Source organism: Gasterosteus aculeatus, chromosome 13 (genome assembly GCF_964276395.1).
Source record: "Gasterosteus aculeatus chromosome 13, fGasAcu3.hap1.1, whole genome shotgun sequence".
In the NCBI taxonomy this organism is placed as follows: domain Eukaryota; kingdom Metazoa; phylum Chordata; class Actinopteri; order Perciformes; family Gasterosteidae; genus Gasterosteus; species Gasterosteus aculeatus.
Genome location: NC_135701.1, coordinates 13,867,355 through 13,884,089, shown reverse-complemented (window position 1 = coordinate 13,884,089; position 16,735 = coordinate 13,867,355). Strand labels below are relative to the sequence as shown.

At 42.5% G+C, this 16,735-nt stretch overlaps 1 protein-coding gene across 2 annotated transcripts; it reads right to left on the bottom strand.

Moving 5' to 3' along the window:
* Nucleotides 1–214: 214 nt before the first annotated feature.
* antxr1a (ANTXR cell adhesion molecule 1a) lies at nt 215–15,852 on the bottom strand. 2 transcript variants are annotated; one of them, XM_040196485.2, is made up of 19 exons: nt 15,617–15,758; nt 15,360–15,525; nt 13,389–13,460; nt 13,241–13,312; nt 12,936–13,017; nt 12,729–12,762; nt 12,277–12,356; nt 11,741–11,809; nt 11,190–11,270; nt 10,166–10,226; nt 9,356–9,454; nt 7,303–7,372; nt 7,110–7,188; nt 6,745–6,840; nt 5,127–5,168; nt 4,374–4,469; nt 4,078–4,245; nt 3,306–3,386; nt 215–1,995 (listed from the first exon to the last, which is right to left on the bottom strand). In XM_040196485.2, exons 2-19 carry the CDS (start codon nt 15,515–15,517, stop codon nt 1,597–1,599), a joined length of 1,839 nt encoding a protein of 612 aa, XP_040052419.2. In that variant the 5' UTR covers nt 15,518–15,525; nt 15,617–15,758; the 3' UTR covers nt 215–1,596. The 2 variants fall into 2 exon arrangements, with proteins under 2 accessions (XP_040052419.2, XP_040052417.2); XM_040196483.2 differs by having other exon boundaries at nt 15,360–15,852.
* Between the last annotated feature and the right edge of the window lie 883 nt (nt 15,853–16,735).

Genomic DNA, 16,735 nt, shown 5'->3' with positions numbered 1-16,735 from the left:
CTGAAGAATAAATGGAATGTGGAAGACATCCTGTAGAGTTTAGTTAAGGAGGAGCACTTTAAACCCATTAAAATCTTGAATTTCAATAATTCTTCGAAAGCGAGGTGTGTAGTATGTTCTCACATTGTCAAGAAGTAAGTCACACTGCTTAACTGGTCAGTAATTGCGTTTGAAACACAATACATAAAAACAAACACAATAAAAAAATAAATAATACACTTTGATTATTTACTTTATTTTGAGTGAAACCAACAAATGTGTTAACAATACATACTGTATTAGTGGAAAGTTACACACCGTCTTTTCAGTTATATAAGAATCTTCGAGTGAAGTGGTGGCTTTACAATCTGCACTGCATTCTTTTCAGACTCCTCTGATCATCAAAGAACATTTTCATAATAACCGTAATTCCATCTAACCAACTTTCTATGACCCATAAAACGTCACACTTTTATTAGGTTCCAGTCTTTCAAGAACTGGAAGCACCTTGTGCAAAAAAGCCTGATCATTTTGTTAAAGTTGAGTAAACAGGCTGCCTACCACTTTTTGGCAAACACACACCCACAGAAATCTGAACACTTATGACTATATCAAATTATTATTTACACAAAACCCCTTTGCTAGAGGTCGTGGGTGGGTGAGTAAGGATGTGCAAAGCTTTTCCCTGACAGACATATTGGTGTCCACGTTGATAGACTCAGTCTATGCAGCAATTTCAGTCATCTTGCTCGGGTCAGTTATAGTTATTGGTCGAAAAAACATTGTTTACTCTGATGTGCACAAAGAATTAGACCAGCTGATGCTGGTTAAAGAACATTACATGTAATTTATCCAAAGCGACTTTGCATTTTTAACCCATGGAACTAGTTTGTATATGTTGCTGTTTCACTTTGTGCCTTTTGTGTAAATGTGTTTATCACCAATGACTGTTTGTTGAGAAAACCCCATTATCAGTTTTTGAGGTAAGACAAAGTATGAATACAAAATGCATTTATGTTGTAAAACAAGCGAATGTAACACAGAAATGTTACAAAAACATCAACTCAAGCACACAATTAGTTAACATTTAAGAAAACCAAACATTTGGATTATCAGATTCTTTTAAACTCCTGAATCTGCTTCATGTTGAACATTTGCGAAATGAGTCTTATCTCTTACAGGAAATGTAACACAAGCCCATATTTTAGTGCCGTGAGCATCATACTCCTTTTGAAGAGGCGTTCGTTCAAGCAGGTCAGGATTTGTCTAATCTTGTGGACGCATGGAAGGGACCATGAGGCCTGAAGCAGCTCTGAGGACCAAGGAGGAAAATAATTTCAAGCCGTCCTGACCTCACCTCATTTGTAAGGCATGCTGGTGTAATACGTGCATCCGAGCAATTGCATTGTTTGGCTAAATATGTGGAAGAAGTCACAGTAGACAAAGTCCTTGAAAACAAAAGTCCTCAGCGGTCGCAGCCCGCTGAGTGGCTGAGTGGCGCTCGCAGGTCCTCACAGGCACAACCAAAGGTGGTCATGTGCTGATTGTGGGTGGGGTTCTTGAGTCGCCTTTTTTTTTTAAATTCTGTTAAACCGCATCCCGTGTGCTCGCGGGGCTCTACAGGCCAGGGCGAGGAGGTGGGCGGTCGGGTGGAGGGGCTCGTCCCGGAGGAGGCCCCTGTGGAAGAGGAGGCAGGGAACCAGTCGGGGAGGAAGAGGGTGGAGGTGCGGGAGGAAGCATCGGGGGGTCGGACATCTGAAGGGCGGGCGGAGGAGGGGAGAAGGTGAGAGGCGGCGTGTAAGGGGAAGGGGAGGTGGGAGGGGAGGCAGCGGTGGAGGCGGAAGGAGGCGTTGGAGATGATGGAGATGATGGAGGGCTGCTGGGGCTGGGGGGGAGCGTGCCTTGCGGCGTAGGTGGGGTCCTGCTGGGAGGGTTGTAGATGGGAGATAGGTGATGGTTGTAGCGCGGCTGATGAGGCGACGGAGACTTCATGTGGGTGAAGTTCATACATCTGCCCTGAAATTTCAAAACAGACCTGTTTTTATGATGTGGTGATAAATAAGCAGTCCTACAGTCCACACGCCTGCGTTACTGCCTTCTCAACAGACCAATCATATGTATGATCCACTAAGCCTGACACAACAACCTGCCAGCTCTCCTCCCTACGTGAGGTCACGCCAGAGGGACGATCATATTTCAGCTACACCCCGAGAGCAGCTGCACCGAGGGGATCACGGAGTTGCGATAGTGATGACAGCGCTGTTTTCTCATTCACATGCGGGGCAAAGTAACCTCTCAGACTTACATCTAGAATGGAAAAAACATCAATCCAAACCTGTATTTTGTATGTGTTTAGTGCGCGTGGGACCGTGGACATTGTGGATCTTAAAAAAATGATTTACCTTTAAAATGATGCTAGATGGTTTCCCTCCACTATTCTCAGGTTTTAAATCATGAAAATCTGAAGCTCCAGACTATGTTATATTTTAAAACATTGGATTTAATTTGGGTCTCTTCGTCTGAACCTAAAAATGAATGCAGAAAATGTTCTCTTACCGGGGAAATACTTTTTCCAATCCCAACAATTTTTGTCGCCCCAACATTGTCTTGAGGGGGTTGTTTTGTTCTGCTGCTACCTGCAAGCTATTTCCTAGAAAATCTAAGAAATGTTCTTCTGTTGTTCTGTTATTCAAATCAGAGTATGAAAACTATTCCGTCAACGTTGTTGGGGATGTTTGGTTTAGAGCTTTCCATTAATTATGGCATTTTCATTTTAACTAAGCAGATTTGTTACCTAACAAAACCTGTCTAGACACACAGTGCCCCTCTTTTTGCTTTGTGGGTGTGGCTTCTTTGCCATGTCATCACCATTGAGATTTAACCAATGTGTGAATGATAACATTGTTTACTTGGGTACAATATTGTTTGTCTAGTTTCTTAAAATTTTCCGTCCAAGTGTCTTGCCTTCAGCTTTTAAAGTACAGCCTACACAATTTGAGGTAAATATTCCTGCAATATATAAACAGCAGAAAAAGAAACTTGCATGATCAGCTTTTTCCAATATCGTGCAACCCCAAATGTTCAAAACATCTGGCTCCACTGCTGCAGTGGAGTAAATGTAAAAGGTTCTGACGATATTTTCTTCATAAAATTTGAGGGTAATGATTCAAGGAAAAATGAAGTATTACATAAACTCTTGCGAATTAGGGATTATAATATACAGAACTCTCTCAGACCCATTTCTTTAACTCTTGAAGATCACATCAGTTGGTCATATTTGGGCTGATTATTGGTTCCATGTCTGTGGGGCCTTGAGGTATCCTTACCTTGTCACCCGGATGAGGTCTCATTACAGACACACGGTTGTAGCCTTTTCTTAGAAGTACCCACAACAGATCCAGTTTGCTCTACGGGAAACAGAGAGGAACTCAAACTGGTAAACCATTTAATTCATCTAGAAATTACCTTTATTATTAAAATCAAGCATCTATTCTAAACCCTTTTGTTTTTCTTCCCGTCAGTCGTAAAAACACATTTCCACCCTGTAACTCGGGTTCCTGTGAACGGACCACTATTATCCGACTCTCCCAGCAACTGAAAAGTGGTTTCAGTTCCATCACGATATGACTCTTCATAGCTTTTAAACGCAGCAAATACTTTGAGGATAAGGGCAGAATTTGCAGCTGTTTCTTCTCACAGAACTGCTGGCTGTGGAGCTTTGCTCCCTGGAGGTCAGTCCAACAGGAGTCTGCTTTCTATTAGCAATCCCCTGCTGACTGCACGCTCCGCAGCGACTCCTTAACCCCATGCTGGCCCTGGAGGACAGGACTGTGCGACGGTGGTCACCTAAGCATTATTACCTCAACCCTTGTCACGCTTCACTAATGCTGTTATTTGAATATCCGTGGCCAGATTAACATGACGTCGTTTATCCCAGCAAAGCTTCTCTATATTCGCAAACTCCTTAAAACAAACATCGTCCCAATCCTTCCCAATTCCTTTAAAAACAATTACGTTTAGCAATTAAAAGTCAGGAGAAGCTGTTGTCCGCAGACCAAACGCATCCCCCAGATATTCTCCTCCTGGCTGGTACTGTACCTTGATGGGCGAGTACCACTTGCGGGGCCCCAAGGGTTTGCGCATGCCGTTGTTGAGCATGCGTGTGGGGGCCTCCTCGTACTCCTGTGCAGGCATCTTCACCTTTGCATTTTTGGCCTTTTCCAGTTTTGCTCCTTCTTCGGTGGAGCCTTTCTCCCCCCAGCGGACCTAGTGACAGAGAGCACAGCGGGTCGTGGGTGTACGACACGACTTTAGAGACAAGTGTATGATGGTGAAACTGAATGACTTGAAATAGGTCAGAAGTTAACACAACATGTGCTTTATTTGATCCAAACCTCCATCCTTTTGATTCCCCCAACTCCCCTCCCTCCATAGTAGGACGCATCTACAGTCGGCCATTTCTTCTTTGGGGCGTCGAAGTCTTCATCATCCTATGGGAGAGTGACAGAAAGTAAAAAATAATAATGTAATTTGTCGTCTTTGGAAAAGTGAAGTCCGTCAGGATGTCGGTGTTATTTGAAGAGGGCGTAAACTCACGATGGATTATTTACTGAATGAGTTTCATACCAAGAAAGGAGTGAATGACGCGGCACGGCGGTTTATGATACACAGCCTAACCTGGCAGGTTTCCTAATCTAAAAGAAATTGCTTTTCTTTGGAGTCATAAGGGGCGGCACGGTGGCGTGGTGGTTAGCACTGTCGCCTCACAGCAAGAAGGTCCTGGGTTCGATTCCGCCCAGTGGCCTTTCTGTGTGGAGTCTGCATGTTCTCCCCGTGTCTTCGTGGGTTCTCTCCGGGTTCTCCGGCTTCCTCCCACAGTCCAAAGACATGCTCTGGGGATCAGGTTAATTGGGGACTTTAAATTGCCCGTAGTTGTGTGAATGTGAGTGTGAATGGTTGTGTGTCTCTGTGTTGCCCTGCGATTGGCTGGCGACCAATCCAGGATGTACCCTGTCTATCGCCCGAAGTTGGCTGGGATGGACTCCAGCCCCCCCGCAACCCTGTGTGCAGGATAAGCGGTTTGACAATGGATGGATGGATGGATGGATGGAGTCATAAGAAACAGATTGAGGGGATTCAGCTCGTACCGAACTCTCCTCCAGAGCGGCTGGTGGGGCTTCGTGGATGATCTGTGGGGGGAAAACAAATGTACGAGAGGAGGTTTTGTTATTCGTTGGAAGACCACAAATACATGTTTCCTAAAAAAAACAGGGTGGTCGGACATCAATACAGTTCTGAGGAATTGTTTTCTCCTCTACTTACACGACGCACTGAGCTACAAATCTGCCATCCAGATTTTTTGGGCCTGAGGTTGTTTATTGGGCGAAAGGAAGACAGCAGGCTCTCATAACTGTACTGTTTGATCTTAGTTTAGGTGGATGTCGTACACTTTTTTGCTCTCTTCCAGTGTGACCTGTCAGTGTGTTTTAATACCAGTGCAAAAGGCCTTAAGACAGTTTCTTCTACAATAAATGCACACGGTTCTGATTCTCATTTGTAATTTTCCTCAATGCTTCTCAAATCCTGGAACACAAAACGGTTCCCCATGGCAACCTCGCATCGCTTTCCTAAACAGACTTGCTGCACGGACCCAAACTTGTAACTTAATGGACAAGAACAGGGAAAAAGTAATGGCAGGGACGGACATGTTGTAAAAGCTGACATCTCTCTCTGGCACTTTTCAACTTTGCTGTTTCCAGCGCTGGAAACATTGGACTGGGTCCTGAACAGACACTGATTTTTAAAAGCAAATGACTGGTAGAAGATACACTTTGTGGTGCTGACTGGTGGACCAATGTCTCAATAATGGTAGAGCCATTGCATGTTCTGCATCCAGAGGAGGTGAATGTCATATAAATACTTTTCATGAAACCTTTTATTTATGGTGAGTTGTGTTGCTTGTGCAAATATTATAGTAACAGAAATATCAAAACAAAACTCCTCCGTTGAGATTTAAGTTAGTCTGCCTCATTACAGATGGAAGAAATTGTTTAGTTTAGGTCCGCCAGTGAATATACTGACAAACTGAGAGACTAGCGGGTGAGACCCACCAGAGGGTCTCCTGATGTGAACTACGGAATCTATTTAAACGACAATGACTTAAACGCGTGTTCACTGTGGTCCTGCTGTGCGCCTGGCTTACTACTCACAATTACTTGAATCATTTCTGTCATAGGAATTGCATGTATTATACATTGTTCATTCTGTACACATGGCATCCATTGTAGTCTGTCCATCCCGGGAGTGGGATCCCTCCTCTGACGTTCTCCCTAAGGTTTCTTCCCTTTTTTCCCTCTTGTAAGGGTTTTTTCATTTTTTGGGGAGTTTTTCCTGTGCCGATGGTGGGTTTCGGGGCAGAGGATGTCGTATGTGTACAGACTGTAAAGCCCTCTGAGGCAAATTTGTAATTTGCGATTCTGGGCTATACAAAATAAAATGACTTGACTTGACTTGACTTGGTAGCCTCTGCCTTTCTGGCTGTTGTCTTAATTTGGTGAATCATAGACAAAATGCATCACTATTGAAATCTTGTTTTGATGATACGGGGCAGAGAATGGACATTTATCTCATTGTTCATAAACAATATCACTGAATTCTCTTAATTATTCGTGTTTGGAACATCCACAATTTTAGGAGTAGACGAGACGCTATCTGGAAAGCAGCTACGTGCATGTTATTATTTCAATATCGTCTAATAAAACTCACCACAGTACAGCAGAGAGGCCAGAACCACCAGAGGAAAGCCAGGACCAGGAGCAGCATCAGTATGAGCAGAGCAACGGCCAGGATGGTTCCATCAGACTGAGGCAGAGACAGACGAGTCAACACGCACTAAAATGATGCTACTTCTTTTGGGCTTTATCTTCTGTGGAATCTGTTAATGGTGAGACACTTTAATGTATTCATCATCTTAAATTAGTATTACATTATAGATTGGGTCTGAGGGGTCAGGGATCAATATAGTAAAAGGGCACCAGCTGCACTGGAAGCAGCCCCCCCCTCCCGCATGCACCATTACCCAAATTCATTACTTTTCACAGCCGAATGCTGGCACGTGATATCGTACTTACACAGCCCACAGTTGAAATGGTAACTGAACTGGATATGAAACTGAGACCTTCATTCATGCTGACGTAAAGGTTTGCTGCCCTGGAAAAAGGAAAGAAAAAACGCCTCAATTGTCATTAATGCAGGACCTTAGAAAAACGAGTAGATGGTGTGATATGAAGCCCCACATTTACTTTAATACATTACAGCACTTACATCCCCTCCTCTTGAAGTACAGGTGCAGGGCAGAGAAGATACGTATCTTCAACAATCAAAGGCTTTTCCGCTAGAGAAGAAGATGAAAAGAGGGTCATGAGAGTGAAGAATCAGCCAAACATTCCAGTTTGTAACAGTCAGTAGTTTTCACTTTTGTGTAAAGCTCTCGAACCGGTTTGACCTTTTAGTTAATGACCCAAATGCACTTGGGTCATTGTTTATCCTGCCCAGTGTAATTTAATATTGGCATTGCATGCTCATTATATGCCCATGTTACCAACTTGTCAAAAGCTTTGTTTGTCTGCTGTACGAGGACGTCTGCACAATTCTCCGAAACTCCAATTGCAACACAGCTTTTGTTTTTCAGGCAAATGTAGATCCTCTCCTTGTTCAGCTTGTCAAAAGCTTTGTTTGTCTGCTGTACGAGGACGTCTGCACAATTCTCCGAAACTCCAATTGCAACACAGCTTTTGTTTTTCAGGCAAATGTAGATCCTCTCCTTGTTCAGCTGGCTTCAAGGAAAACTTCTCCTGCCAAATTCATCACCCGTCTGTTTATCCTGGCAGGCAGAGAGCATACCCCAGAACTGAGAAGATCAACATGTGCAGCCGAATGGGTCAAGACGGCTCTCTAGAAACGCTGATCAGGATGGAGGGGGGAGGGGGGAGGGGGGGGGGGCTGCCAAAAGCACGGCTCAAAAACTGGGCCAGATATGATTGTGATTTTGGGCTAAACAAACTTCATTTAATTGAGTTGAACCCCCTCAGAGTTCATCTCTGCAGCCAGTCGCACTCAGAATGGCCATTCAAAGCGCAACAGAAACGCCCGGCGGTCTTCTAAAGGACGAATCACAAGGCAAACAGCTGATGAGGTCTGATTCTGCGGATTTCCACTGTATAAATCTCTCGAACATCCCAGAGCGCATTTCATTATGTTGTATTGGATTGTTTACTCCAGAGTCAAGAGAGAGCTCATATTTTACTGTGTGGTGCAGACAAATGTCCAGATGTCAACTTTAACCAGTAGGTCAATTACTGTTATTACTGGTTAAGATGATGGCAGATGTACACATCTGACGGATTTTCACTGTAATGGATTGTCAAAGGAATTGGCGTAAAGTACCTGAGTTTACTTGACTCAGCAATAGTCTCACTTGAAGGAATGGTTCACCTGCTTGGTTTAATTAGCCTTCTTGCCGAGAATACGGCGAGAAGATAATGATTTTACAGTAAGCTGCAGCCTGAAGACAATTAGCTTAGCATAATAAACTCGAAAGCCTAGCTGGACCTTAAGGCAACAAAACAACAACAACTTTTGCTAAGCAAGGAATGAGTATGGCATCAATCCTCCCATGTTACCCCCTGCCAAGGGAGGGTATAGATTTAATATCAAACTATTCATTTAATGTCTTCTCTCCCATGATTCACACCGTGATTTAAAGTGCGAAGCGCCTTTGCTGAATGTTGATGGCTTCACCAAAATAGCCATTGTTAAAGAGAAGAAAAAAATCCCCCTGGTTAGTTAATCAGTGCTGCATGTGTGCAATTATCCATCCCAAATAGAGTAAACATGTGAAAGCAGTTCCACGTTGGCGGTTATCTTGCTTTGCAATTAGACCAGCACCTTCTGCAGCTACAGTGGCATCCCTGGTGGGTGGAGTGGTTTCGACAACTGTTACAGAAAACCAGCAGTAAAAGACCATGAGGAAACTGGTTGCATCCTTAAGACCATTTTCCATTTCTACCTAGTGTGTGGTTCTCTTTTATCTCTGGTTTCTGGCTCCTATCCAGGCTGTAAAATAGTGTTTATGACACACGACACCACGGCTGTTAGTTTGATCACCAGGCATTCAAGCTGTGTGAAGGACTCTGTGGTTGACTTTTGGGAAGTTCAGTTCATTATAATTGAGGTGAACTTTTCGATTTCCTGCAAACTTGCATTTATTCCAGCTGTTTTCATTGGAAGCGATCCGCCTTTAAAACGCCCATGTGGGTTGAGAAAGCACAATTGGGAAAACTGTTGTTTCAACGCCGCTCAGCGGTGTTTCACTCACTCTTGGTGAGGGTCTCGTTGATGCGGAAGCTGCACCGGACCTTATCGACGTTGCGGGCGTGGAGGAATCCATTTCCTCGCACCACCACCTGGAAGGACTCTGAGCGAGGAGAATTATTACAAATGACACTCCAAGAATTGAAAATACATCTTCCATAAGCTTGAATTGTAGAACACCAAAACATCTCATCGTGTAATAATATGATGTGATAGTCTTAACTATTATGGCCTCGTCACAGTCTCACTCTCTTGAAGTGCCTTTCAATTTTAAAGGCAATACAACACTCAATGAAATCTTTCTTTCATTAAAGTTTAGAGAAAGAAAGAGTTGGTTGAGTGTAGTATTGATAGGTGAGTAACTGCTCAACATTGTCAAAATAAAACTTTGTTACTGTAATAGTCTGATTTGAGTTATTTTTGACAGCCTTTAATGTTGTCCAATCACTTTAAATCTTCATCATTCAAAGAATAAAAACAAGAAATGACTCATTATTTTTTTTTTGGTCTCAGCGTCCGAGTCTATGACAATGTTTTGTATTTCCCATTTTTATTTTGTATTTCCCTGCCTCTTGTGTTGCCGGGTGAACTGCACGTCGTGTTCCTGTGTGTTTTTTCCCCCCTTATGATTGTCAGCCCACCCGCTGGTTCTTTCCTCCTGTGTCTTATGAATTAATATCAATCTGCTCCTTCTGGGATCGCCGCAGACTGATTTGTTTGGATCCTCCGATGCCAATGAGAGCTGACTAAGGTGCATCTGTCCGATTTCATTCTTTAAGAGGTCTCAGATAAACGGGAAGTGTACTTGTCTTACCTCCTGCACAGATAACAGAGGGCTCTGCCGCCAGGATCTCAATGCAGGATTTCTTTAGGATCTGAGGAAATGATGAGAAATACTTTCCATCAGCCAGACCATTAAAACTCAGATAATTGAGCTTTCTTAATTGTGACTTGGAGCGTTTCAACTGCTATATGAGAACAGTACAGGGCGGCTTCCCCGAGATAAGTGTTGGGGCCCAACCCACATGCACATGGCGTGCACTAAAAACATGTGCAGCCGTCCCGACTATGTCAACAGAGGAAGGAGAAGCTCGGATAAAAACACACACAGAGGAAGAGTTACTTTGTTCGCTGTTTACATTATTTAGTTTACTTAGACGTTCTTTGCTCTGAATGAGGTATAAAGCTCCTTTAACCAACAATCTCTTTTGCATTATTTCCTGCCGTGCATGTGCCTTAATGCCTTGATTAAGCTATTCCCACTGGGGTGTATCCATAACGTGTCCATTTACTCTTACTTGTGCAATGCAAAACGGTATCTGTACTCCATACTCTCCAAGAACATGCCAAGCATAATGCTGAAGACCAAGCGAAACGGTTCGTGACACACTGCCCTGCTCACGTGACTGACTTTGACTTTGTTGTTAATCCGCTCCAGATGACCTTCAACTCTGCTCACCAAGCGCTGTTTCCCAGTGACCACAGACGCCAAACTGGTTATTGTTTCACGAGGTAGCAAAAAAACTCAAATTGAAGTCAAAGCCACTGAGATGTGTCTTAAAAGATACAGCGGCGGCTTTGATCACATTTGGCCAGACGTCAGTTGTGATGATCAAACGCGGCGCTGTCACAGACGCAGCGGGCTTTTCTGGAAGTGTGTCTCCCGGAATGAAATTCCTGTTTTAAATTAGTTTTTGTCTGGTTTCCCGTTTGTTCTTTTTTTAGCAGCGCGCTAATGGATTAAAAATACATTACAACTAGATGATTTCCATTAACCCTTGCATTTGACTCTTCAAGGGCCGTTAAAACCAGGTTGTGGTCCAACGGGAAGTACTCACCGAGTCGATGACCCCTTGCAAGGCCTCAAATCCATCATTCACGGGGAAGACATGGTCCTTGCTATCAGCTATCTTTGCCAGCTGGAGAGGAAACAAGTTAATACAATTAAAATGTAAAAAGTGCCCACTAAGTAAGACACATCATTTGTGAAGTTTACAACATAATTGGTTCATATGAACACAACAATTTATTAACAATTGAACCTATTTTTTTGACAATTCTCTACTCTACATAATATAGAAAATAAAAATGTCTTATTGACAAACCTAGCCTAATCATTAGGCTACAAAATGTATGGATAATTTGATGTAATCACGTTTCCTTGTTGAACTCTTAAACATCAAATTAACGTTAAATATTTATCGCTGATATCAAAGTAATGTAAAGCACTTATAAGTTTCAATATTTTGAAATTTAAAGTTTGATAAGTAAAACTTCAAGTTTGAAGTCTGACTTTCCGTTGCACATTCAGAAGCTTAAACATTATTAAAATTATTATTATAAATTATTAAAATAAAGGAACAGACTAAAACAAGCAAAAAAGCACAACCTGTGTCTCGTTGAAGTCCTTCACCCCCACACAGTAAACAGAGGCACCCAGAGTGCGGGAGCGGTTTGCCTGTCAGGTTCACGACAAAAACAGGAAGACGCTCAGCACCTGAGTTTAATTACACCTCTGCACTGCATCACATCACCCAAACGGGTCGAGAATTTACCTGAAGTTGAGCGACACAACACAATCGTATCATATAATAATAGAAATGTCCCACTGATGCCGTAAAGCCAAACAGGACACATAATCCCAACAATCAGTTGTCAAAGTGTTGAAGCCTGTGGCAAATTCAATCTGTAGGCCTTCACACACCTTTGATGACATGAATCCTTAAACAGACAGTGCAGCTGTGAGGAGACTGGGCTCAGAGGTGTAAATCTGACAGACATCCATTTCTCCAGATTAAGGTAGGAAGACCAAGACGGTGATTTAGAGGGTGTCAGGGTTTGATCTGATCCATCACATTCTCAGTCACTGTTTCACGTGGTTCCAATTCATGGGAGCACGGTATAATCTCTGCTTATTTCTCCCACCTCTCTCTCAGCGTAGTAGAAAAGGTCCTCGTGCAGCTCTCCATCCGTCAGAGCTATGATTACACTGGCGGTACGATAACCTGCAGGCAGAAAGAATTTCATCACACCTGCCGCAATTTCACATCCTCTTAACATCTTAACCTCCATTGAAAATAAACATGCAGCATTCTTAAAATTACTGCAATTTTGTGATAATTTTAAATCCATCATTAATCCAATCACTTTAATTCTTCACAGGTAAATCCAAACGCATTGGATCCCAACCCGTTGTGCAATGCTTTGAATCGACATAGTCAACCTAAAGGCCTTTGTTAGGTTATAATACAATATTAAATAGCCACGCAAATAGATAATCGATTAATGATTAATTCACCATTCCATCATAACATTCTGGCTTATCCAAAGCTATTAAAGCAATTCATCAAGTCTAAGTAAAGAAAAATCATACATACCGTCAGTGTTTCCATAGTATATCTGCTCACTGGCCTGTGAAAATGAAAAAAAAAGCTGGTTTGAAACAGCTACAAACTATTCATAGGTTCATAGGGAAACTCCTCAATAATCCAACATAACCTTGCTCTCTGGACAATGTTTGTTCTAAGCCAGAGCAGAGAGAAAGAAGATGCCGGCGGGCAGCTGGACGTGCGGAGGACACTCACCCTCTGGAGGCCCTCATGCATGAAGGTGTCTCCCCCTGGATGGACCCTGTGCAGCTCCTCAAGACCTCTCCGAATGCATTCCCTAACCCGAAAACAGACGACGAGGAAATCAGCGTTAAACATATACTTTTGAATAAAACCAGGCGCTTCAAGACGTGTAAACTGAATGACAGATTCAATAAGGTGATTTGCAGAAAATACCAGCAACGTGTGAATTGAAACTGCAAAGGTTTGTATTGGCTCGAGATAGACACTCCGCTGCATGATAAAGGATTACGAGCCGTTTTGAGGGGATCTGCACCCACCTGTCTTCTGTCAGGCTCATTAAGATCGTTCCCTCAGTGGAGAACACAATGAAGGACATCCGCAACTGTGGACTAGAAGGAGAGCAGAAATGTATTCTCTGCTTGATCAGTGATCGTTTCTGTTTTTCCCACACTTTTTTTTTTTTACCTAATGAATTTATGAGCTAGTTGTTCAACAAAGTTGTAGATTTCGGTCCAGTGATTGTCCACACTCCCCGATCTGAGAAAAGAAAAGAAAAATGTATGTGAAGATGACTTTTCCAACAAATGCTCGGCATTTAAAAGGCATGACCTCTTCTCTGTAATACTGTTGGAGTGATGTCAAATGAACCGATGGAACCATCCATCCATCCATCCATTGTCAAACCGCTTATCCTGCACACAGGGTCGCGGGGGGCTGGAGTCCATCCCAGCCAACTTCGATGGAACCATATGCACAGATATTTATGCGTCGGTGCGGATGTCCACCGCCTTGCATTCTATTCCCTCTTTGCTAAAGTGCTTCAAACTGGACAGGTGCTATTAAGATTTGATGTTTTTATTGGGTCATATAGCAACAGTCACAAAATCCTCAGAGCTTCTCTGTATTGTTATCATCTGATTGAATTATCTGCAGACGTCATCATATTCATTTAAAATGTTTTTACAACCTCGCACATTCACCATGACACTTATTTTTCCATTGTTACCATGAATTGAGTCTGCTCAGAAACAGCCCTGCCAGCTGGCCGAAATATTTGAACATCTGTATGTAATGGGGGAAGCACAGTGCAGAGACAAAGGGGAGAGAAGGGAAGCGGGATTGGATAGATAGCGAGAGGATAGTGAGTGCGGGTGGAGCACATCAGCAGAGCAAGATCCTAAATGGAGGAAAGAAAGAAAACAGAAATGCTAAAGCAGTGAGTTGATGCCTGGCAATAAAACCATTTCCTCCCTCAGAGAAGCAGCAGTGTACCTGAAAGTGACACTAACACTGGCTTGTGATTAAAAAAAAACTTGAATACATCTAATTAATACAAGTATTAAGAAGGCAGGTTTTCAAAAGGTCCAACGTACTCTGTCACAGTTCAAAAGCAACCGCTCGGGTAAGTTAGTGCTAGTGGAGCTGTGTGCATATTTATACACTGAATTAAGCACTTTCACTTTGTCTTCACAGTCCCAGTGAGACAAAACATGCTCATTCACAACATTGACCCTTCTGAAAACATTTACTGTTTTCACTTGACTGGCTTTGTTTATTCGATTGCTCGATAGTTCTTGTTTAACTAAAAGTGTAATAGTTGAAGGGTTTTTTTTGTGATCTCATCAAAATGTTATCGATATGAAGAAGGAAATGCTCAGTGCAGTAGATTTCATGAGGTAATTGTGGTAAATGGCTGAAACCCAAAGTTCCTCAAAAATAGCTGAGATAAACATGTAAACTGTTTCTAAATCCTGACCTACTTTGCAGGGAAAGCAAACGCCCTGCAAACTACTTAAGACACACAGACCAGAATTTCTTGTTAGAATTCCAAGAAGTTGAGGCAGTCAAACTTACTTAGCCAATCGGGATTTAAAACTGCCAGATTGGTTTATGTTATATTAATTAGGATGATCAACAAAGCACATGGCCTGTGCTTGCAGTCTGTGCAGCCTGCGGGTTACTGATGAATTGGTGAAACATCTGTCTAACACACCACTAATTATTATCATCTGAGGAAACAAGCTGAGCCTGTCTGCAGATTGAGGGCTGTCAGAGCAACGTGTCATCAACCCATGTGTGCATGACAGGACCCCATGAGGGCTTTAACACAGGATTGACTGAAATGCTGGGGACATATTGAAAACATTTTGGCAGACCAGCACCGCTACAAAATAATAATAATAATAATAATGTAGTAAATGCTTTGGTATGCGTTCATCAGGTGTCTTGATAATTCAAGTCAAGCTCACTTAATGGTGATAAACATACTTAAAAAAATATGTGTAATATATATTTTTTAAATCTCTTATTCAACCCATTTATTAACTAAAGTTCACCATTGTGTATAACATGAATGGCTTTCCCTTATTAACAGAAACCCTCCTATTCATCCATCCCTTCGATTGTGACCCGGGTTTTGTGTGTCAGATAACTCACTTATCCAAAACAAAGTAGAGATCAAAGCCACCAAAGCATGATGAAGATCCGGCCTGCCTCCTGTCCTGTTTGGGTCCAGCATTAGCAACAGTGAGAGCAACCAGTGCAGCAGCAAACGCCACTGGAAACGAGTAGCTTCTACTCCAGCACAAAGGCATAATTCAAGCTGAAAGAAATTATAAAACGTCCATAAAGAAAAAGTTGCAAAGTTAATCCTGTGAGTAGATTGTAAATTCAATCCTCCACATGATTGTTACCATGTAAAAAAAAACAAGTTCACTCTTGTTGGGACCCACTCATCACCAGCTGAAGAGAAGTGATACACAACCTTCCCCTTTTAGTTAATGTCAGGGCCACGCAGAGAGCTCCTCAGACCCTGTTTGTCTGACTTTGAGAGTCTCTGCAAAACCCTCTTTGTATTGTCAAGTCTCTCTCTCTCTCTCTCTCTCTCTCAACCCCCCCCCCCTTCTTTTTGTCTCTCCTTTTCCTGTGTGTGTAGCAAAAGAGAAGGATGAAGAAAATACATCTAATCCGCCAGAATTTGCTTGTTTAGGCTGCCGCCCGGTGGTGGCTTTTCAGTACTGTATATATAAACTTCTTAATATATATATTTTTAAAATCCTAAATCGGTGTTGACTTACCGTAATGTGAATTTATTAGGCGTTTAGCTTGAAGTGTTGTTGCTTTGAATTTAATTAGAATTATATTAAAACTTCTGAAGTTCTGATCTCCCCTAAGCACTGACATTTATGTCAGCATGGTGGTGGTGGGAGGATCAGACGAGAATCTCAGGTCAGCCACGGCCTTGGACTGTTGGTTTAACAAGGAGGAAATGATAGGATGTCATATAATCAGTGGAAAAGGAGAAGAACTATTTCTGGACGCAGAGGATTTAAAGTGTTGAGGTTATCAAGAAAACACACATAAAGAATGCGTGATTGTCTATTTATTGGCAATATAATGATTTGTGGACCAAAGAACCTAATGCATGCTGCTTTGCATTGATTTTTATTCTGTCTGCGGTTATCACATTGTTTGTACTTTTTTTTTTTGTTTCTTTCGTTGTCCCAGGGAAAAGGGGACCGCACAATGGGAGTGTGTAGGTAAGAGACCCTGGGGTTTACATACTACCCGTAGATAAACCTCTGTCTATATACACTAGGTAAGACCTGGGCGGACCACCCCCTGTATTTATCAGAGAGTTTAGCAGGTGGTGTTTAGACTAGATAGGTTAGGGGTCCTTTTCATTGGTTAATTTCTTTGCTTTGGTTCCGCTCAGTCCCTTTTCCCCCACTACCGTATTATAGGTGAAATAAACCTTGTTTAAACGGTACTTTGTTTTGTTGGTCCTACTTGTGCGCCCACGCAATTTTTTT